The sequence below is a fragment of the Anabrus simplex genome, chromosome 7 (assembly GCF_040414725.1).
Source record: "Anabrus simplex isolate iqAnaSimp1 chromosome 7, ASM4041472v1, whole genome shotgun sequence".
NCBI classification, from domain to species: domain Eukaryota; kingdom Metazoa; phylum Arthropoda; class Insecta; order Orthoptera; family Tettigoniidae; genus Anabrus; species Anabrus simplex.
Window position 1 is genome coordinate 2,493,617 of NC_090271.1, and position 23,877 is coordinate 2,517,493.

A 23,877-nucleotide genomic window follows, 5' to 3' on the forward strand; every position below is an offset into this window, starting at 1 on the left:
CACTGCGGATGACAGGTGACGAATTTTGCATCTAAAGAGGGCAGGACAGTGCTTTGTGGTTTAAAGATGGCGGATGACAGCTGTCAAAAAAAGCACGTGGCTTTGTTTACCTCGCACTAGTTAGGTTAAGTTGGCACTACTGAGGTTTAGGCCCATCAAGATGGCAGTACTGAGGTTATCAATGCGTTGTTGTCTGTCAAAAAGCACGTGGCTTTGTTTACAAATCTGTCAAAAAGCACGTGGCTGTCAAAAAGCACGTGGATTTGTTTATCTCGCGCTAGTTAGGTTAAGTTGGCACTACTGAGGTGTAGGCCCGTCAAGACGGCAGTACTGAGGTTAGCGATGCGTTGTTGTCTGTCAAAAAGCACGTGGCTGTCAAAAAACACGTGGCTTTGTTTACCTCACGCTAGTTAGGTTAAGTTGGCACTAGTGAGGTTTAGGCCCGTCAAGATGGCAGCAGTGAGGTTAGCGATGCGTTGTTGTCGATGACAGCTGTCAAAAAGCACGTGGCTTTGTTTACAAATTCAAATCTCCCGCCAAAATTCAAATCTCCCGCCAAAATTCAAATTTCCCGCCAGAATTCAAATTTCCCGCACCGCGCGAGGAGGAGGAGGCGGCGGCAGAACTCTCCCATTATACTACTATGAAAGGTTTGTTTACGTAGTACAAAATACGCTTCTCGGGCGGGAAACGAAATATTCAAGGCCGGCGCGCATCAGATATTACAGTTCCAAGGTTGCAGGAAATACGTTTTATCAGGAAATTAGCACCCAAGAGTGAGAAATCCAAACCTCAGAGATGTTTTATCGCGTGTTCAAAACACGGTGAAAAGAAGACATCGGTGTACTGCTGCCAGGAGTGTGCCTTGGGTCTCTGTCTCGAAGAGTGCTTCGAACTCTATTACACGGAACTAAACTACTAAGGAAATGTGAAACAATTATGTAATTATCTTCATGTACATAGTTCTACCATAAGGAATTCCAAATTTCGTGAATATCGGGCCACTCTTATACTAGTAGTAACGCTTTAAGTGAATCAATGTATTTCAGTCGCGCGTAGTTGAAATCTCATCCGGCCGCGGGATAGGAAGCTCTTTAAACGGCTGCGACGCTGAGGGGTTAATCATTGCCCCAGTGGAGTGCGACAGGCTACAGCATCCGGTACAATTCCTCTCCTTGCCGCTAGATGGGGCTTCATTCATTCATTCATTCATTCCATTCCTGACCTGGTCGAATGACTGGAAACAGACTGTGGATTTTCATTCATTTCCTTTTTTTTTTTTGTAAATGTCTGTGTCTAATAACCTAAAATGAAAAATATATATGTATATTGTCCCCTTCAAATTTGGCATATAAGAAATATTTGTAATATCTATGAGTGTAGATTATCATTTTATTAGCACGGGTGGAAATTTTCCCAACTCCGTGTTACAGAGAGCAGTGCTCTGGCACGAAACCGGATTTTCCAAGCGAGAGGGGAGCTGTAGATTTTTGTGTCAGGCTGCCAGCTGTCCTCAAGTGACCCACTGGGAGAAGCCAAGGTCGTCCGATCGATAACGAGCAAGGCCACGTCACACCTGACAGTACTCTAATGAAATGTAACAGCCTATCAGATGCAAGTCACTGACCAATCAGAGACTACTACGGCAATACACCGCAATCTTAAGATGATTAAATACCGGTGTTTCCAGAAGAAACCTTCTCTTGATTTTGACTCTTTCTTGGATGATTGTCTTGGGAAATCTACGCTGACATTCACGTCGCAGACACTCTTGGGTTCGATCACTCGGCAGAACAGATTCATTGTCCATCCTAGATCTACGAGTTTAGCAGATTTTACGGACGAAGTTACGTATAATTCAACAATATAATTCATCGTGTGTGTGTGTGTGCAGGGCACATCTTAAAACTTATTTGTCAGTTTCAGCTCCTACTACTTGTGAAGAAAGAAGAACTACTGCATGCTGATAGAGATAATTCAAGATGCCGCTACATCAGGAAGAGGAAGCCTACTACTATTCCATGTTAATCATCGCAGCTACAATGGTGTACTAAAATGTAAGGCAACCTGCGACATGGAGGAGACGACCGGTGGTGGATGACCTACCACATGTTCCGGGTCATCGGCAGAAATCCAGTCTCATCAATCATTTAAGTACAATTTTATAATATTTATCTGTTCATCTTTGGGGGATAATGCTTCCTTATTCATTTGACGTAATTTTCTTCTAGTCTTGCTGTAGTTGGATATTTTCGTTCTTCTTTCCATGGTGTAAGGTAGTTGTTAATTGGGTGTGAATGATTATTGGTTCCTATTAGATAGCTAGTGATGTGTGAGTGTCTTCTACATTTATTCTAGCTGTCCCATTCAATAGTATAGGAGTGATTTAAAATCATTGTCGTCGCCGATAATAATAATTTAATTTTGAAATAATTTATTTTTGTTGGAAGTCATGTGGGACAGATTGTCGGCACGTTTATCATGTCAAATTTTCCGTATACATTATTATTTTTCTCTATGTGGATTTTCAGGCGTGTTAGTGTCATCTGGTAATTTATCGAACCTTAGCTTACGCGGATTTGTGATCTCGCACATTTAATAATAATAATAATAATAATAATAATAATAATAATAATAATAATAATAATAATAATAATTAAATTTCATCATGGGTTAAATAAGAAATTAAGGGTCATGAGTGTAAATATTGTTTACTCTTATGTGTGAAATATTAATATGTGCTCTAGTAGGGTAAATGTGAGCCTGGAAAATGGCCGAATCTTGACGGATTATTTATTGCATTTATGGACTTGGGAATGGATCAGTCATTTATGTTTGACTTATGAATCCATTTATTGAGTCTCATGTGAAGAATATTTGTTGAGCATAATTTCTTCAGGTGGAGCACGTGTTAGTTGATAGACACTGATTTTAAGTAATAATAATATCGTGACTCATGAACCATAAACGGGTACGTTTGTATTTGACCTGCGTTATGTGCGTTTCTGTAACGATAATTTTCTCCGATGATATCTATCGCTGATATTCTCACGAGCATCGTTGTTGAATGTATCTTCTTTATTTAAGTGATAATCCTGACATCATCACACTCCTAGTTGATGCAAATGGTATTTCTTTACCCGATACCGTCATCAAAAAATTTCTAAGATTTAGATTAAAATTAAAGTGTAATACTCATGGACTAAAAATCGTTGTAAACATTGTAAACTGTTACCGTGTACCCCAGTGTGAATGCTGTGTATGTGATTAGTTATTATTTCTGTGGATTGTGATATTTCTTGTGATTACCATTTGACACGATCACATGTTCGTTCCGTGAGTACTGATTGAAAATATCGTTGTTTGTGTTGCTCCCATTTGTTGAGAAGTAAATCTGTAGTGGATTTTATTCCGAAATTAGATAGAGCAGGGTTTAATGTCTTAGATAAAAATGAATAAGCAAGTGTTATGTCCGGGGACAGGAGTCACAAACAGTTTATTGTAAAGCCTACAATACTAGAATTTTTCTATGTGTGTAATACTGAGGAAGGATATTGTGTTAGTTTGAGTAATTATTATGGAAATTTTTGAAGTGATAATTATGGAAAATTTTTCATTTTGTATAAATCTGAGGAAGACATGTTGAATAATATTTCGACAGAAATTTTGATTATTTTTTTTTCATTTTCAGTCTACTTGAAGTAACGTTAATTTAACACGTTAAACAGAAAGGAATATAATTTAATCGATGATGATAAATGAATCGGAAAATATTTATTAAAAATTTAATTTGTAAATAATCATGTTAATATTAGAGAGAGGTCTTCTCATAAAAACCCGTTTATTATTTTATTATGTCAGATGTAGGCTAATCCTCGTCTGTGTATTTCCAGAAATTATGTTACCAGAATTATGGGAAGAATATTTATGTTGAACCGAACGAACTGGCAGAGAAGATGTTTAAATTCCAAGATTTTGTCCGATTTAAATTGTTGTTTAAGAGTGCTGATTTGTAATAAATGTTAAAACCTAATACTTGATAGTGTTGATTTTATTGTCGCTAGTCCTTATTTCTATTCCTGCCCTAAAAATTTTTGCAAAGCCAGAAAACGAACGGTCTGTAACTGAGACTCTTGTTCTCCGGCTGAGTAGCCAGGTAAGAAGGGTGCAATATATATTTGTTCAAAATGATCATGACGTTTCACAGGCTTGGTCTATCTTGGGTATTGTATTCCCCAACACTCTCTTCATGTGTCCGCTCTCTTATTCTTGTACTTTCTTTCTGATATTTTAATTTCTCATAGGCCGGGTTGTTCACAGGTGTCCAATCCCTTGGTTATCATGTTTGTATCAGGGGTGGAGAATAACAGAAGATGGCTTCATTGTATAACTATCATCAATAAAATTGTTGTCCATTCATTTACCAATGCTTCCATCTGAGTTTTCCATACAAGTTTCTGGCCCAACCCGGCCGGACTTGCATTAACCCTCACGACTCGTCTGTCGGGCGAGACCCGACATAACATTTTATCACAATTAAATTGAAATAACAAATAACTTAATTTAATTTCTTATTTACCTATGCATTGTTTTTGCATTTTATTCGGCTGATGATGACCCAGATTGCGGTCGAAACCGGTACTGCTTCTGCTCATAATTAAATAGGAATGTAACACTACTTTTCTTATTTACTTGTACTGAATAGGTTGAACTACGTTATTTGTTATTTCAATTTAATTGTGATACAGTTCAATACGGAACATCATGAAATTTTTATCTTTAAATGACATTGTAATGCCCACTGCTCGTCTGCCGTTTCTTAGCCGACAAAATAAACGATGCTATACTGTTCTGCCATCTTTTGGTTCAGCGTGGAACTTTGTAGAATCCAGATATTATTTGACAGTCGGTCAATAATCTATTATTTAGAGGGCAGTGTAGCCGTCAGCTGTCCACTCACGCACACGAAAGGTCGAGCGATAGTAAACAAACATGGTCGCCATGTGCTCTTCTAGTCATATATAGTTTACTGTTCAATGTTGTATATGTCGGGTAACACACAAAACCACAGTATTTTTGCTCCTCTTCACCTTCCTTATTCCCTAAATGTGAACTGGCGATGTTCGGCTTGTGTACCATAACCCAACATGTGCCTGATGCTGACTGCTGGCACAATAAATCAACTGATCCCGATTTCAAGAAATTGCCGTTTAGCCTACAAACTACCATGTGATATGAAACCAGAGACTGAATAGAGTTTTTCAATTGCTTTTTAATGATAATTTATTCAGTGAAATTATTAACAAAACCATTCGGTATGCGATAACGATAATAAAATAATAATATAAATGCAAAATAATTTATCTTAAATTGCACATATTGCTTTTATTTGCTCCAGTATAGCTTGCTTAAAACGTTTATAGCCTAAATACATCATTTAAAAGCAAATGCTATCTCCAAAATCATGAAAGATGAATACAGGTCATATGAGATAAAAATTCACATTTAAATACGTCTAGTAGAGGCAACACAGAAACGAGGGGTAAGGGTTAATAGGGGGAAAAAAGGGACCAGCAGAAAAATCTTTAACTGGTGTATTGTGGGTCAAGGTCAGCGAGTTCACAACCAGCCTTATTATGCTTTTAAGACTGGCAATTCAATGTTTATTTGATATAATGTTTTAGAGCCCAGATTTCTTAGCACTAATAGGCTAGAATCCATCCTGCTCTACAGTTAGACAGGTCACTTGCATCCATCCATTGTGTGGGCTATAAGACCGGAGTATTACTTCGTAAGACAAGCCACTAGCAGAACTGAGCTCATCTTGCCTGCCTTATATTGGGAGGCTGGCGAGAATAGAAGCCCCTGGAATTCTCAGGAATCAGAAAGCTTTGGGTTTCTCTTGCATAGTCAGGGAGGCCGAGATGACAGAGGGGTCTGCCCTGGAGTGCTTGTCTCGTGTCTCACTGATTGTTTGCAGTTGCGCGCTCGTCCCAAAGCTCATTAAAAACCCATTAAAAAAGCAGACACCATCGCAGTATGAGAAACTAATTTAAGAAATGGATGATAAAATACTCTGGAAACTTACTAGGGGGAATTAGCAGAAAAATACCTAGCTGAAAGTAGATGGTGTAAAAGGAGGTGAATATAACCTCATTCTATAACTGTTGGTATGTTAGGCCAAAAGCTAACAGAGCTTCGTACGAAAAAATACCCAGAGTTTGGGTATACACTCCACAAACAATAACAAAAATTATACCATCAAAACACACATGAACATTGTGCCGACTGGAAGATAAAGTGTTAGAATTCACTGACTTTATATTGCGCATGGAAATAAATTATGATGAAAAGTTAACATCACAGAGCGCCTGAAATGACTGACATGACCTAAAATCTCAACAGATGGCAATAAAGATAACATAACTGACAAGATTTAAGTAAATAATAATAATAAAAATCGTATGGCCTCAGCTACCGTGTGCAGACATTTCGATTTTACGCCATCAGGCTGTCTGCTCGTCAATTTCGACGTTCCGTTTTACTCTAGGTCCGCTAGATGGCAGACAGAGTAAACCGGATCTCTCTTGGGCGTTTATGGCTGAGATTTAAATAATTTTGTCGGGTAAATACCAAATGTATCACCAGAGATCTTTTACATGCCGACATCGTACGACATGGAGTGTCGAATGGACTTTTTTCCGCCCTTCAAAAATCCGACTACCTCTGCCGGGTTTGAACCCGCTATCTTGGGATTCGGAGGCCGACACTCTACCACGGATCCACAGAGGCAGCTACGATTTAAGTGAACACTTTCAATAAAACTTGCAGATGGATCACCAATTTTAGAAAAATACATTATGAACTGAAATAGAAATAGTGACACACTGTGTCCTCATCCAACACCAACATACAGTCTCTCAATATCACTGGCAAAATTACAGAGGATCTCACGAATGGACATAAGGAACAGAGATTAGCAGAGGACACACCCACATAGCTGTTGACAAGAATTTGTGTCATGCTCTGCTACCTCGCCTCAGTTAACAACCTCAATAAGAATATGGGTGAGGGGCCATGAAGAAAGACTTTACATAACATAATTAAATTTAAAAACTTGAGTCATGTCTGGCGCCAGGGAGACGTGAGAACTAAAGAGCCAAACACTCCCTTTCTACATTTTGCTGTGTAGTTTTCTATGTAACAATAAAGCCGTGCACTGTACAAATTGGTACAAAATACTAACTTTAATAGTTATGTTAAATTATAGTAACAAAAAAATGTGCACGCGTACCTTTATTCATAATTCCCCTAACCTACAAGATTGCTGCCAGAAGATCTTAACTTTAAATTAAATATAAAAAAAAGATAAGTAAAGTGTGTCGCCGGTGGTGAGTTGATAGAGTCGGTGGAATCATTTAATTCTGGATTTGTCATGAAGCAATCAGTGAAAGAAACTAAGTAATGGACATTTTGAAGAAGTCTTTTTTTGTTGGTGTAAATTCATGTAAATTTCTGTGTTTTAATTTTGTGAAATTTGGGGATTTAAAGAATTTGTAAGACTTACAGGAAAGACTGTGAACTGTTAATATTTAATAATCATTATGAGTGTTGGAAGTAGTGATGGGCAGTCTGAGACGAGGTCTCGAGATTTCTCGGGATATCTCGAGACTAGCGCAGGCACTATTTCTCGCGAGAAATTTCGAGAGATCTCGAGAGCGTTGTGCGGCGAGCAGCGTGTCGTAGGCCTACAGATAGTCGGAGCTGAATGTTGTTTGTGCCGAGTATGCGAATAGCCAACCACGAACCTAATCCATTTCGTAAATACGTGTCAACAAGCGACTAGGGCGTTCATTCTCTCATTTCTATCGAAGTCTATTTTGACGCAGTATAACATAAGTATAAAGGTTACACATTCTGGCATTGTATGCACTGGTATTGTAAGTACGCGAATGAATAGGCTAAGTACAGAAACTGACGGCTACTGTAGGTATACCGACCTGGATACTAGAGGCGTGATTCGAACTCGAGACGAGGCAAGATGAGCCCTGCTGTCTATGCAACCACCATTACGCATGAGTGGAATGTGTAGTCTAAAATGCTTGAGTTTTCTCCAATTCTTTCGACAGGTTATCGTTATCAGATCCCACATTCAATATCATATTATGACCACTGCTTTTATTTACCGATATTTTGGTGACGACGGAAATAATTCCTTAAAATTTTATGGAGTATTCTCGTCATATGTAAAGTTTGCATAATTACCCAACAACAACAAGAGTACAACAAGCAATTCCATGGAGAGAAAATATTAGAAGAAATACTACTAGTTTAACACTCTAAATCCAGCTGAAAATCACCAATTCAGTGTCCGTCGTTTACAGCTTTTACTTTCCACTTTACACTAGCGCTAATCATCTTCTTAAACGATTTGATACCAGAAGAGAATCTATCAAATACTGCTGCAGGTAATTTATTCCAATACCTCATGGCCCTGTTTACGGAGGAAAACTTGCCCACATCAGTATGCTGGTTATTATTACACTACTGTAAGTGAACATTACCACCGGGATATTTCCCATTTGCGATGTATTTGTTAATAATAATAATAATAATTAGGTGTTTCGGTATATGACAGTGCAATATGTAATTGTGTCTAGTTGTACGCAACAACATGAAGACGATGTCCAAAATGCAACGTAAGTCGTGGATGTCGGTTATTTTGAAGAGATGCCACATAGCACAGCCCGCTGTGTTGTTTATTCAAAAGAAGTAAAATACGCCGGCAGAAATACTTCTGGGACGATCTGACACTTAAAAACACATACTACAAATGAAGAACAGCTCCGGCCCGGCCTGCATCACAGGAAGCTACCCTGCCGAGGCTTCGAGGTAGGGTTACATTCTGATAACAGTTATTAACAAATTATACGGGTTATTCAGCTAAGAAGTCCACCTACATAACTCGTGAACAGTTTAAGATACTGACATTCTGTTTTCACTTTCGTTAATGCTATTAAGGAGCTCATAGTTCAACATGCAGTGCTTCCCTAGGCTTTTGACAAAATTTGTCATCACACATGTTTCTATATGAGAACTGCTGATGATAACTATCAAGCTTACACTCGTAGTAACTGGGACGTCGCACAGCTTGCAGCATACGAGAATCGATCTCGAGAGCGTTACCCATCACATCTGCTGAAAGAATTGGAGCAAAGTCGGGCGTTTTAGATTACACGTTCCACTCATGTGTAATGGGGGTTGCATATGTAGCAAAGTACATCTGCCCCATCTCAAGTTCGAATAATGCACGCCTCTAGTATCCAAAGTAGGTGTACATCATATCTACAGTTATTAACAAATTATGCAGGATTATTCAGCTAAGATGCCCACGCTAAATCGTGAACAGTTTAAGATACTGACATTCTGTTTCCACTTTCGTTAATGGCATTAAGGGGTTCATAGTTGAACATGCAGTACTTTTCCAGGCTTTTGACAAAGTGTATTGGCTCACACATTTTCATATGAGAACGTTATTTCGCGCAATAACTGACCCTGATATACTATCAAGTTTACAGTCATAGTTACTGGTACGTCGCACAGCTTGCACTTCAGGAGGATGTTTATATTAGTTAAAAAGGTCCCAAACCTTGACCTAAAGGTTGTTTACAGGCTGAAGATGCCCAAAATAATGGGTGAAACATGTACCTGACCAAATGAGTCTACATAAAATCATGTAGATAATAACCACATTAAACGTGGAAAGTATTGAATAGGTGGTTTTTTATTTAATTATCCTTGATATCTATGCCTAGTCTCGAGATCTGCGACGTCAGTCTCGAGAGTCTCGAGCGAGAGCGTTGCCCATCACTAGTTGGAAGACATGGTTATTGGAGATCTCCAGTAATATGTTTGTTGTAACCCATTTTTTGTATCACCCTGCAGTTGCCACATGGAGGCTTCGATCACAAAATCGCCGAGTTTCGTAATCAAAACCTCTAGAATATATTTCCCACATTCCCATATATGGTGCTGTAATGCCATTGGTGAAAATAACATTAATTTGTATTGGTGAAACTTCGAGTCGAATCATAGGTAGCTTCCCTGATTGGCTGTTTGAGTATTTCCCTATTTGCGGCCTTTTGGCTCCTCAGCAGGAGCAAGGCTCTGTTCAGTGTCTTTGGTTTTCGTACGTCGTAACGATCGGACGGACCTTGTAAGGTGGTCCGCTCAGCTGCTCCATTCATCTTGGGGTAAGCACGTTTTCTTTTCTCAAGTGTTAAATTAAAATGTAAGTTCATTTGTTCGGAGTTTACCTTAGACCCTGGTTTTCACCGTTTTGATTTTGTAATGCCTTAGTTTGTCAGCTAGGCATATAATTTGTTTTGGAGGCAATTCCTTTTATTAACCTTTTGTGTAAATGTAAATTTTAATTTTCCTTCCGAGTTGCCTCCAGTAATTCTGTGTCAATTTAGTGTACGCCTGTTGAGCTATGCGTTACTCACTGATGTGTATTAAGAGAGGACTGCCCCTCTATAGGCCTCTGCGCTAAATTTAATTTCCATTGTTTTCCTTCCTTGTAACATTTTTAGATTGCCTTGTAAGATGTTTTTATAATTATGTCATATTCTCCGTTAAAATTTCCTTGTATATTTCAATGTCGAAGTTATGCTCGCCTTTTAAATTTAATTGTAATTTTGTGTAGATATTTACTTTTCTGAAGAACCACCGATAGGAACCTCGTGGTTCAATTTACCTTTTTCTTAATTGATGATGTTATCCTTTTAATTGGTGTTCTTTATACCTTGTTTAAATTCTATATTGTACCAGAAAAATAGCCCAACTTTATGGATTCATTTTAAAGTTAGCATGAAGTAGGTCTCAGGGCAATTCTGGGTTGTTTCTAGCTAGGGAGGCAGGGTCCTATCTACAAAATTTTTTTAAATAGATTGAAGAATAGTTTTTATTCAGAAAATGCATTTTAAAGTGCACATCACCTTACTGTTGATAGTCGCTGTCTTCAACATCGCCTTTTGATGACCTGTGCTCCTAGTTCACCAGGATGAATGGGGCTGGAACATGTTCTAGAGGTTGCCAATATTACGTTGAAATAAGGCCGGAACACCCAGGTTGGTTTGAGTCTCAAACTTTTGACGATCCGGATGATCTCCGATGTTCGGACGTTCTCTGACGTTCTCCGACGATGTTGCGGGATAATCACTCGTCACATAACTTATACGAGTGTCCAGAATTACACAGTCCCCCGACACTTTGGTTTAACAGCACTGTTTAATTCAATATGGTTGGGATATACCGTCGAATTCACTCTTAATCTTGTAGATAGAATTTATAAGTTCACTAAAGATGTAGATGCCATTAGCATCGAGATTGGAAGAAAATAAAGCACAGTTCATGAATAGAAATAATGAAACTGAAAATTGTTCACGCACAGTTTGTGGTGATTTTTCCACTAAATAAAGTAGCACTTGATGTTGAAAGAAATGTATGACTGCTCTAAAGTTTATCAAAGACACTGCTGTCAGTCATAAATAATACTAAACACTTTTACGAAGAAATAAGGTTGAAAAGAAAAGCACAGTTTGTTGTTAGGCGCACTTGACATTAAATAAAATAGGTGACTGTTCAAGAGTTTATCAAAGGCACTGCTGTCAGTCGCACACAAATAATTGACACACCGTTCAGAAGAAATAATACACAATTCTGTTTGAATTGAATAAAGAACACAGTTTGATTTCGGAGTGAATTACTTGTGTCCTAGCACATGGTTATACTTTTATCATGATAGTCATTTGCATTAACATTCATGGGAAAGTTCGAACACTTTCATAAATACTCGTGTCTATTAAGGAAATTATGCTGACTGAGATTTAAAGAAAAAATGTCACAGTTAATAGTATAACATAATAGTGTCACACTGAAATTAATGATATGTGTTCAGAGATTAAGCTCTGCTGACTGAGATTTAAAGAGGAATATCACAGTTCCTAGAATATTGCAGTAGTGTCACATTTAAATTAATATTGGTTCAGTTCCACAAGAACGAAAGTAAGTTATATCAAGAAGTTTCTACTGTACATGCGCACAGAATATAAGTTGTACTTTACTGCTGACACGACTTGTCACAAACAGAGTTCTAACACACTCAAAAATTGTAAGTTCAACTTAACTGATGGACTCAATGTCCATTATAAAGACTTTGTTATACATTAGAATTCACACACGCACAATTTATAAGTTGAACACGACTGTCAGAGTTTAAGTCCCACATGAAGACTTTAAATATTCAAAGATACTGTCAGCACTTCGACGAACACTGCAGCATGGAGAGTCAGGCTGAACACTCAGCTATGGCTGTCTGATCTGGGTAAAGTGAGCTATCCTTATATTCAGTTTGGGGCTCCTACGTCATCAGATAACGTGATGTCTTGAGGCTGATTATCTCGCAAATCCCTCGACGGATTTCCTTGAGATTTTGCAATTTGAGACGTTTATGTTATCCTCTTCAAAATGACGTATCGCTCAAGTCGCTGCGATTACTATTAGAGAAGATTCAAGTTTTTTTCAATGGAATGTTCATGAAGGCGTGACGTTCATATCCAGAACATACCAGGCCATGCAGGCTACACGTGGCATCAGGCGGGTAGTCTAGCTTGTCCCTGCAGCTACATCACATACACAGCTGTCGCTGACTCGCCTGCTCGCTCCTCTGAACGTAAACAAATCAAGTTCGCTCTGAACGTCTTGTGTGATGATGAAGTACAATTAATAGCCAAAAAATACGGCATGTACAGGTCGTAAGCGGTGCAATATATTGAGTAAAGTCAGACAAAATGGTTAATGTTCTCACGTTTCTTTCCCTACAACGTCACGTAAGATCTCGTCCTCTAGGATTTCCCGGCCTGCTTCCCATACATCCTTTCTGTAGTTGTCATGTTGGTTATCCTGTGTTGCCATGTGTTGTTGAAATTTAAAATGTTTTTCCGGGTGTATCATCGGCTGACGTTATTCTTTCAGGTTTGTTATTTTGGATGATTAAATCATTACTTGTTATATATGTACCTTGTATTATGTGCTCTTCTTCTGTAAAAAGGGTGGCTTACAAAGTGAAATGCATAAATAATGAAGCACCTTTGTAACAGGTTGTGGTTCAGGTATTACAGGTACATCAACTCTCAAGTACATGTAAATGCAGTTGGTAATCACATGCAGACCCGGTAAATTAATAGTAATTTTATTGGTCTTGCATCCCACTAGCTACTTTTACGGTTTTCAGAGATGCTGAGGTGCTTTTAATTCCTATTAAATCTACGGACATGGGGCTGACTGCCTGAGCTACTCAGCCCTGCACAGAACCACTAAGGATAGTGTGGAATTTCCTACACAAAACTTGAAATAATTAGTTGAACCCCAAGTAAATAATATTACATCAGTCTTGGGACTAGTTTCAGCTGAGTAAAAATGAAACATATCATGTGATACAATCCTTCGACCAGTACTTGTGTGTGGTTCTAAAGATAAAAATTTCATAATGTTCCATATTGAAATGTATCACAATGAATTTGAAATAATAAATAAGGTAGTTCAACTTATTCAATACAAATAAATATGAAATGTAGTAATAATTCATTTCTATTTAATTAAAAGCGGAAGCGGTACCGGTTTCGACCCTAATCTGGGTCATCATCAGCCGAATAAAATGCAAAAAACAATGCATAGGTAAATAAGAAAATAAAAGAGTGAGTCTTTCACAAAAACAGTTGAAGAGGCAAAATATGTTAATGGGGATTGGCACGGTGCAATTTTAAATCGTAAAATCTAGAAGAAGTAGAAAATCAGTCACTTATAAGAAGTAAGGCGCGATCTTCTGAATAGTAGCACAATACACGCAAATTTCAGCACTGTCTCATAATGTTTACAAGAAGAGGTGAAAAGTTAAATGAGCCAGCGAATGAGGCGGAATGTCACAATATAATTAATGAATATGAAGTCCCAAAATTTTTTAGAAGTCAAAGACGAGTCGCTTGATTGAAGCGCAACACACTCAATGTCCGGCACTGTGCTTTCAAATGCCGACTGAACTCAGTAAATAGCTTCTTGACGAACCAGTCTGTAATTGCTTCGGTTGCGAAAAAGTGTGTGTGTGTGTGTGTGTATATATATATAAATAATACAATTTAATATAATTTTTAAGTTCAAATGTCTTTTTTTTTCTTTGCTAATTGCTTTACGTCGCTTGACACAGATAGGTCTTATGGCGACGATGGGACAGGGAAGGGCTAGGAGTGGGAAGGAAGCGGCCGTGGCCTTAATTTGCCTGGTGTGAAAATATATAGGCATATGCACTTTGCTTACAGGGAGCCATGAAAACTGGGATCTCCAAAATTGATTGAGACATTTTCATTTATTCAGATCTCTGTACAATCTTTTTAAAGCATGCTCGATGTGCTAAATATACAGACATAACAACAAGCACTGCAGTGGAAAATGGACGCTGTGTTGATAAAGGTCCTAAAATGTATGATCACATTGACAAATTTGTGGAAGAGTACACTGAAAAAAAAAAAAAAAAAAAAAAGAAAAACCTTCAATACCTTGGAGAAGGTGTGAAGAATCCAATACTTAAGGCAAAATTTTGTGTGTTTAGAAGTGTTTTGTCAGATGTTGAAACTTTCCTCAGAAGATTTCAAAGTTGGAAACCTGTGGTGCCTTACCTTTATACGTTGCTTGAAGAACTTAATAATGAGATTTGTTAAGTCTGGAAAGATAGCTGAAGCAAGTACTTCCTAAAAGTTAAAATATGTGGACTTACAGATAGTGCCAATCTGCTTTCAGTAGAAGTGGATATTGGTTATGTTGCCAAGAGTTTACTCAAACAAGTTACATGTTCTGAAAAGGAAAAAGGTACTTGTAAGAATGAGTTCAAAAAACACCATGTTAGAAAAACTCAGAGAGAAAAGTCCTCTAAAATCACATTTAGCACGGAGTCTCTCTGCCCTAGATGCTCAAATCCAGTTTGGCAATGAAAAGGATTGATGTCGTTCTTGAAAACTTCCACAGCCATACAAGAATATATGATACAAGTGCTGAAAAGGCCAAACGACAGTTCTGTCTGCTAACCGAGGAAGCTCGGAACAATGCAGGAACCAACAAACAAATTAACGACTTCATTTCTAAAAGAATGGATGCCTTGGAATTGGATGAATTTTACTACAAACTTTTAGGAGAAGATGAGAAATATGAAGATCTCTGGTCTGTAATGAAACTTTGTTTCATTTTATCCCATGGTAATGCATTTGTTGAGACAGGCTCTTCTGTCAATAAACATTTACGAGTCGAAAATCGTTTAGAAGATCCACTTGTGTCCCAGAGAATAATTTTTGATAATGTGAAACACGTTGGTGGTTTAAGGAAAGTTACTATCAATAGAAGTATGCTTACCTCGATCCGAGCTTCAAGAAGAAGGTATCAGTTACAAAAAATAATTAATAACTGGTTCAATAGAAGGCAGCTCAACTTGTAGGATTCCAGCAAGATATAGCAGATATCTTGGATTCAGAAGGTCAAATGGATTGTATTGCGATTAACCTGTGGATTATGGGAGACTACTGGCAAAAATGAGTGCAATTGGACTAGATAAAAGAGTGTCTGAATGGGTGGCTATATTTCTAGAAAATAGATCTCAGAGAATTAGAGTAGGCGAAGCTTTATCTGACCCTGTAATGATTAAGAGGGGAATTCCTCAAGGCAGTATTATTGGACCTTTGTTTTCTTATATATATATATATATATATATATAAATGATGTGAGTAAAGAAGTGGAATCAGAGGTAAGGCTTTTTGCACACAATGTTATTCTGTATAGAGTAATAAATAAGTTACAAGATTGTGAGCAACTGCAAAAGGACCTTCGATAATGTTGTGAGTTGGACAGTAGGCAAACGGGGTTAAAAGTCAGGTTGTGAGTTTCACAAATAGGAAAAAGTTGTCTCAGTTTTAATTACTGTGTTGATGGGGTGAAAGTTCCTTTTGGGGATCATTTTAAGTATCTAGATGTTAATATAAGGAAGGATCTTCATTGGGGTAATCACATAAATGGGATTGTAAATAAAGGGTACAGATCTCTGCACATGGTTATGAGGGTGTTTAGGGGTTGTAAGGATGTAAAGGAGAGGGAATTTAAGTCTCTGGTAAGACCCCAACTAGAGTATGGTTCCATTGTATGGAACTGTCACCAGGATTACTTGATTCGAGAATTGGAAGAATTCGAAAGAAAAGCAGCTCGATTTGTTCTGGGTGATTTCCGACAAAAGAGTAGCATTACAAAAATGTTTCAAAGTTTGGGCTGGGAAGACTTGGGAGAAAGAAGACGAGCTGCTCGACTAAGTGGTATGTTTGTAGGTTGCTAATAAATTTATTATTTAAGCACCTATTCAATACATTAAAGAAGAGATCTAGTTCAAAGACATTGAGAAATGGTATGTTGACAATGTTATGTTCCGAGCTGTCAGTGGAGAGATGGCGTGGAACGACATTAGTAGACGAATAAGTTTGAGTGGTGTCTTTAAAAGTAGGAAAGATCACAATATGAAGTTGAAGTTGGAATTCAAGAGGACAAATTGGGGTAAATATTCATTTATAGGAAGGGGAGTTAGGGATTGGAATAACTTGCCAAGGGAGATGTTCAATAAATTTCCAATTTATTTGAAATCATTTAAGAAAAGGCTAGAAAAAGAACAGATAGGGAATGTGCCACCTGGGCGATTGCCCTAAATGCAGATCAGTAGTGATTGATTGATTGATTGATTGATTGATTGATTGATTGATTGATTGATTGATTGATTGATTGATTGATTGATTGATTGATTGATTGGTATAAAAAGAGCAATCAGAAGAGGAAAAGAAAAACATGGAGAATAGGAAAATTGAATTACAATTGAAAGATTTGGAGGAAATACAGAAAAAGTTGAAAACTGAAAGAGAAAAGCAGGATGTTGAAATTGAAGGGAAGAAAACATAAAAGGAAAACGGTAATATTTTCGATAAGTGCAAACTTACAAAATAATTTATTAATATCCACCTGTTCCACAAAAGATTTTGGAGAAAATCAATCAATTCCTTATAGTTGATTCTTTGGCAAGTGCCATTAGGCTGTTCATAACATGTATATTCGCCGCTCAACCAGCTATTCTACTACGAAACATTATGTACCCGACTCTCGCTCTTAATTATTACTAGGATGAGATTCTAATATATTGAAAATTTTTAATTAATCCACACATCATATTATAACTAATGGTGTACAATCATTGGAAAATACTATTGTAAATACCAAGACTTTTTTTTATCATTTTGATAATTAATTATAGAATCAACCTTTACATAATTTTTGACATTGTAAAAAACTTTTTATCCCTGTCACATGTGAAGTCAACAAAACCAAGTTTTTATGACTTAATTTAAAATTAGCATAACTTTCCACTGCTTTGGAGAATTAATGACCATTAATTACAATATTATTATGAACTATTAGATTTTAGGGATAGTGTTATATATAACATCTGACTCAGGGCCCTGACCTATTTAATGGCTGAAGATGCTTGCCATATCAAACACTGGCCGGGCTGAGTGGCTCAGACGGTTGAGGCGCTGGTCTTCTGACCCCAACTTGGCAGGTTCGATCCTGGCTCAGCCCGGTGATATTTGAAGGTGCTCAAATATGTAGGCGTCGTGTCGGTAGATTTACTAGCACGTAAAAGAACTCCTGCGGGACAAAATTCCGGCACCTCGGCGTCTCCAAAAACCGTAAAAGTAGTTACTGGGAAGTAAAACAAGTAGCATTATTATTATATATCAAACACTATGTAATAATTGCATCCTAATTATAAGGATTGTATTGAACAGGTGGATGTTAATAAATTATTTTGTAACTTTCTAAGTGCAAACTTTTCTTTTTCATTCATATCTTTCAAATTTGAAAACTGTTTTAAATATAGACCTAGACTAATTGGAATTCATTATATTCACCTACATTAACACAAGAGTGCTTTAAATCCACATGAAATTGCTGTGGTAAAATAATTTTATTTTCATATTTGAATATTCTTATTAATAAGTTAGTTCCTTGGAAGTGCTAAGATAAAGGTAGGCCTGCATGTTACCTTTATATATAAAGTGCCATCAATGTAATTGTTTTTCCATAAATAATTGAAAAAAAGGAAGTGGAGAGAGAATTGAGCCAGCTATGGGAATGGTGGAGGCTGGAATTTCCTTTTTTGTTCCTTGTAAAACATGCTGTTCAGTGAATTAATTTGTCACTCAGTTTTTGTGAGTCAGGGAACTTTTTGTTAGTAGGTCAGAGAAAGTCAGGGAAACTTGAGAGAATATTTGTGTGGACACTATGAAGAGTTTCGCGGGCATGAAGTGGTTACATTACTCCATCGAGAGCAATCTATGTTGATGTCAGAATTGCCTTGTTTAGTCAAGCACAAACAGCACTGAGGGCAACATATCTTGTTTAAAAGGAATTCTCATTTCTGCGTAACATATTTTCTATCTCGTGGTTCAGTCATATTCCACTTTCTCATGGCAAAGACATAGAGAAGTGATTCATGCTGTCATCAAGTATAACATAATTTTTGTTGACTGTGTTACAGAAGTTAAGGATTTTCTCTACACATGACCTTGCTTTTCGGAATCCAGCTTGATATTTACAGAGTTCTTGGTCCAGTTGATGCGCAGTGTGGTTCATAACATCGTAAGTGGTCTGCAGGAGAGAGATTCCCCGATAGTTGTTTGGATCAGTCTGTGTGTATGATTGCTGTTATCCAAACTGTAGGAATTTGCCTAATTTCCTAAAGTTTCATGATGAAGTTGTCTCCTGCAGTTCTGTAGTTACTTGGTCTTCCCCTGCAGTCTTCTTGTCTTTAAGTGATTGAATGACTTCCTTAATTTCCTGGACATTCAGTGGGACTGAAACTAGATGAGGCTACTTTGGGAAAATTTGAACTGAAACATTTCTTGAGTTAAGTAGTTTAGAAAAATATGTTGCAAGGGTTTCACTGTTAATGTAGGCAATTAATGGAGTGATGGTGGGCAATATTTAGTTAATTTTTGTTTGAACATTCTTTAGTAATTTTGCGAGTTATGTTTCCTTTGTAGTTTCCAGTTTTACTTCTTCACTTTGTTTACAAATTTTTCGTAATGATTTAGTAACTATGTTTCTAATATTTGAAACTCTTGAAACCTGGTTATGTCAGTTATGCCAGGCCTGTTGTCTGAGTTGTACGAGTGTGTTCACCAAGAATGTTAGTGGTCCTGCTTGTTCTTGTGACCATTTTTGTCGATCTAATTTTGCTGCTGCTTTCCTGAAATTTTCGTTATCTTTAATATTGTCTACGTTCTATTTTCATTGTGGAACCTGTTAAGTAAATTTTCTTTTTTCTGGAATCATGTTGAGAGAGAATTTTGTAGGAGTCTAGGGCTTTGAAGTACTTCGACATGATGTGTTGGATGTTTTTTTTTTTTAAATGTTGTCTAATTGATTCCAAAATTGTTTGGTTTCTCTTTGTTGCTAATGTTAGTTGGTGCATGTCCATTAACTAGAACATACAGTTTATTTCCAGTTTAATTGACACGGTGGAAAGGTATCCTACATCACAGCTGACAAGGGGGCATTCGCTACTCGTCACCGCCGATTTCACTCAAATTTATAAAACATATACGGTTTGGCTAGAAATGAAAGTACCCGAAGTGGGAACTCCAGATGGCCAAGCGTATAGAAATTAAAAATAAAAATATAAATGTTGACGTGGCTCTCGCACCGCATAAGCCAGTTAGTGCGGATGCCAAGCAGTAATTGGCGTAGCGGTAAGAGCTCGGACTGGTAATTCGATGGTTGTGGGCGTGGGTTCGGCTCCCCGCGTGGAGGCTGTCTTTTTTCCCTCTCAACTTTTATATTATTCATTCTCCAATTAAGCAAAGGGGTGAATAATTCATTTTATTCATTTATTTGTATGCAAAAAGCATAGAAAAGGTAAAAAAATTAGGATTTCATTGTCAGACTTTCTTCTACCTGCACCAAAAATCTATTTTTTGTGTACAGCCGCCAGGAGCAACCGTCAATTGTCAGGTGAAAACGAATCTTACAGCGAAATAACTATTCGTGTTTATGGCGCATTCCTCAAGGAGGGGAGATAGCCAATAAAGGAGAAAAAAGAAGAATTTCTGTTTGAACACGTCGGGAAAGTTTGCAACGGAAAAATTTTCCACAATTATGCGCTCATTAAAAATGACGTCCTATATGTCTTTTGCATATAAATAAATAAAATAAATTGAAATAAATGAATAATATAAAAGTTGAGAGGAAAAAGCCAGTCTCCACACGCGGAGTTGAACCCACGACCTTCGAATTATCAGTCCGAGCTCTTATCGCTTCGCCAACAACTGCTAGGCGTTCAATCTAACGTAAGTGGCTTATACGGTGCGAGAGCTGCGTCAAGATTTTTATTTTTATTTTCTATATGCTTGGCCATCTGGAGTTCCCACTTCAGGTACTTTCATTTCTAGCCAACCCCTGCATGTTTTATAAATTTGAGCGAAATTGGCAGTGACGAGTAGGGAATGCCCCCTTTGGAGTCAAGCATTGATTGATTGTCAACCTTAACTCGTTCGCGCAGGTTTTCTTTAAAAACCTTGTAATTTTCTGAATAAGACTGGCATTTATCCATGTAACTTGATTCTTCATGTACAATAATTTTAATGTTACGTTCTCTAGATTTATTTATGATATTTTTAAGTTTGGCGAGATCATTAGTCAAATAATACCAATATAGTTGGTCCGTTATTGGACATTAGTCAGAGTCATGTTCTTACGGGGATTTGAGGTACTCCCAACTTACCTTCTTGCACATTTCTGTGGTCTACCCCAGAATCCAAATAGACCATGTGAGATTTAGACCCCTGGGGGTAATTTATTTTAGAAGGTGCTTTCTTCATATTGATTTACTTGGTCGAGGTTTTGACGAAGTGTTGTTAGATCATGTGCCACATGGTCACTGCCTGTTTCGAAGTCCACATCTGTCCCAGCATTGGGATGCACTCTGAAGGGGTCAGGTTCTTTGGTTACCATAAAGACTGAGATTATTGTCACTATTTGTAACTGATGCTTTCATACTTTTTACTGAATGAAGTACTGTTTAAAAAATGTCCACTTTAGTGTCAAGAGTACATTTCAATCTTAATTTTTTTTAAAGATGTACTAAATATTAAAAAGAAAAGAACACAAAGTTAATTATAAGTTTTTCAAATTGAATTACATTTATACTAGTTTCTACTGCATTTAATAGTACAACAAATGGGCAATATCCTACATGGCCAAAATCCGACACTATCATTCAGTAATCAAACCAGAAGGATTGTATGCCTCAGAGTGTCTTATTTTGAATAAAAAAGGGGAGCTACAAGAACTGGAAAAGAAAGAAAGGAAGATCCTAAGGAAGATTCTGGGACCCCAGAAAACTACTGATGGAACCTGGAAAAAAAGGAAAAACAAGGATCTTTATAAACATACGGAAAAGATCTCAGACACAATGAGGAAGCGAAGGTTGAACTTCTACGGACATCTAGTAAGGATGGATGAAAGCAGACTGACCAAAAAGATCTTTAAGTACATTGTAGGATTGAAGGCCACCACTAAGTGGGTAGAAGAGGTCAAAAGAGATGCAGAAGAAGTTGGAATTACACTAGAGGTGATCAGTAAAAGGAAAGAGTTTAGAAACATAATCAACAAAATCAAATTTTTTGAGGACAAACCACCTAAAAAGAAGCCCAACCGGATAATCTCTGAGGAGGAGAGAAAAATACGAAGCGAAAGAATGAAAAGGTTCTGGGAAGAGAAGAGAAGAAAGACCAACAAGCCTTAAGTTCTATGCGGTCCACAGTTGGCCAAATTCGGAAGAAGAAGAAGAAGTACTTGTTATAGGGTGTGAAACATCATTATAAAAGTATGTTTCCTGGCAGATGCAGGAAGATAGTTTGACTAGTTGAAGGCTGTTCGAGCTTGCATTTGAGCAGCAGTATGCACGACATTCTCCTTGTCCTCATCTCAGCAGCAAATAGTGTGCCGTACTTGTTGGTCAGCGTGACATCACCAGCAGCGTGTTCATCCTACGTGGGCAGATGACTTGTTTGTAGATTTATCCTCATCAACACGTCGTTAAGAAATTTCACACCACTTCGTCCAAGTGGACGCCCTAACGACAGCGTAGTTGATGTGAAAGCAAGTGCCACTACAATTGAAGTGATACATCTACCGAAATGTTGTTACACATGCCCGCAAACAAAATTGCCAAGAATTGACTTTATGCAATGGAAATGCGCATGGTTCACTCCATTCAAGATCACTCCGGCAGCAGATGGAATGGCCATATGTTAGAGGCAGCTCCTGGAACAGTTGCCAACACATCCTCCTGGCACTAACGCAGGCAATGACTGCATGAGAATCTTTAGCGAAGTGGCGATCATAGAGTGGACCCTGCCCTGGTCAGAAAGGTCATAATTTAAATGTAGCAAATGCTATCTTTCCTCATTTCTTATGAAATTACTATGTACAGTAGTAATTCTTATTTGTGTGTCATGTTGCAGAATGTGGCAGCCCTGCTGGAGGAAAAATGTCCCCTTCAAAATTGCCACTGGAATTAGTTATGCAACAAAAGGCTTACCGCAACCTGGTACTCAAAGATCTGATTGACTCAGAAAAAGCCAATGTTGCAGAGCTTCAGGGACTGTTGAAGAATTTTCTTCATCCTCTAGAAAAATCTGAAATGTAAGAGTATTTGTATTTTACCTGTTTAATTGTAATGAGAAGGTCATTTTGCTATTTTTGTTTATTTATTTCTATTCTACTCTTATATGATCATAATATTTGTGTATGGAGCGGTAATGAATGGAAAAGATAACCATTGTCAACCTCTGGCTATCATTTTGCTACTAAACCCTCTACATAGAAATTAATTATACTAATAACAGGGTTACTTTGTAGACTACTTGGTGGGTAGACGAATCCATCCGCTGATTGTAACCCATGGAAGCAATTCTTCCACCCTTCTGCTGAGCGGAAACATTCTCGTCCAGCCTCAGTCGATCATTGACATCTTATCTGGTGAGGCTGACTTCGGAGTTGCCTTGTATATTAACAGAACTTCTCCTAGAAGTTACTGTGACGCATCATCCCAGGTTCTCATGCTGGATTATGATGAGATGCTAGTCAGCACAAAATCAACTGGGAAAGAAAGTTGAGATTTGTGTGAAGTCACAAGAGACTGATGGAATTGGTATAAAATGAACAACACAGTTCTATGCATATCAGTTCCGAGTAAATCAAAAGTGGTTGAAAAAATTTATTTTAAATACTATACCGGGGATGGCAGACCTTTACCGAATAGCGTGTCAGTGTGCCCTCGCAAAGCATCGTGAAACCCCTCATTTGACTATTAGATTGCATTACAAATGAATCCACTCGACTAAATATTTCATGATTTTATTTTGCAAACATCACTTGAAACATTTTAAAAAGATTTAAATTTTAATAATAAGGTATATTTTTTCCCTTAAGCTTGTAAGATTAAAAAAAATGGCTAAAGATTTAATTGAGATATACTTCTTTATTAACCCTTTATAGGACAAAAGACTGGGGGGTTTTAAAAAATATATTTTATGGTTAATTTGTACATGAAATATATGAATGACGAGGGATTTACAGCTAGTTTATGGATTTACACCTTATCTCATAAAATAGGAGGTAGGATATTGTTATCCCACTAACCATTCCAGATAGGTAATGTTTGTATGTGGGCAGTGG

The 23,877-nt window shown here is 37.5% G+C and overlaps 1 protein-coding gene across 7 annotated transcripts in view; it reads left to right on the plus strand.

Moving 5' to 3' along the window:
• Positions 1 to 23,877, plus strand: part of LOC136877191 (rho guanine nucleotide exchange factor 7) — a 502,530-nt gene that overhangs the window by 79,325 nt on the left and 399,328 nt on the right. For 5 of the 7 annotated variants that reach the window (XM_067151001.2, XM_067151005.2, XM_067151004.2 and 2 more), the window contains one exon: positions 22,662 to 22,842. In XM_067151001.2, the coding sequence (XP_067007102.2) occupies positions 22,662 to 22,842 (181 nt within the window). The other 2 variants (XR_010860736.2, XR_010860737.2) reach the window with 2 other exon arrangements.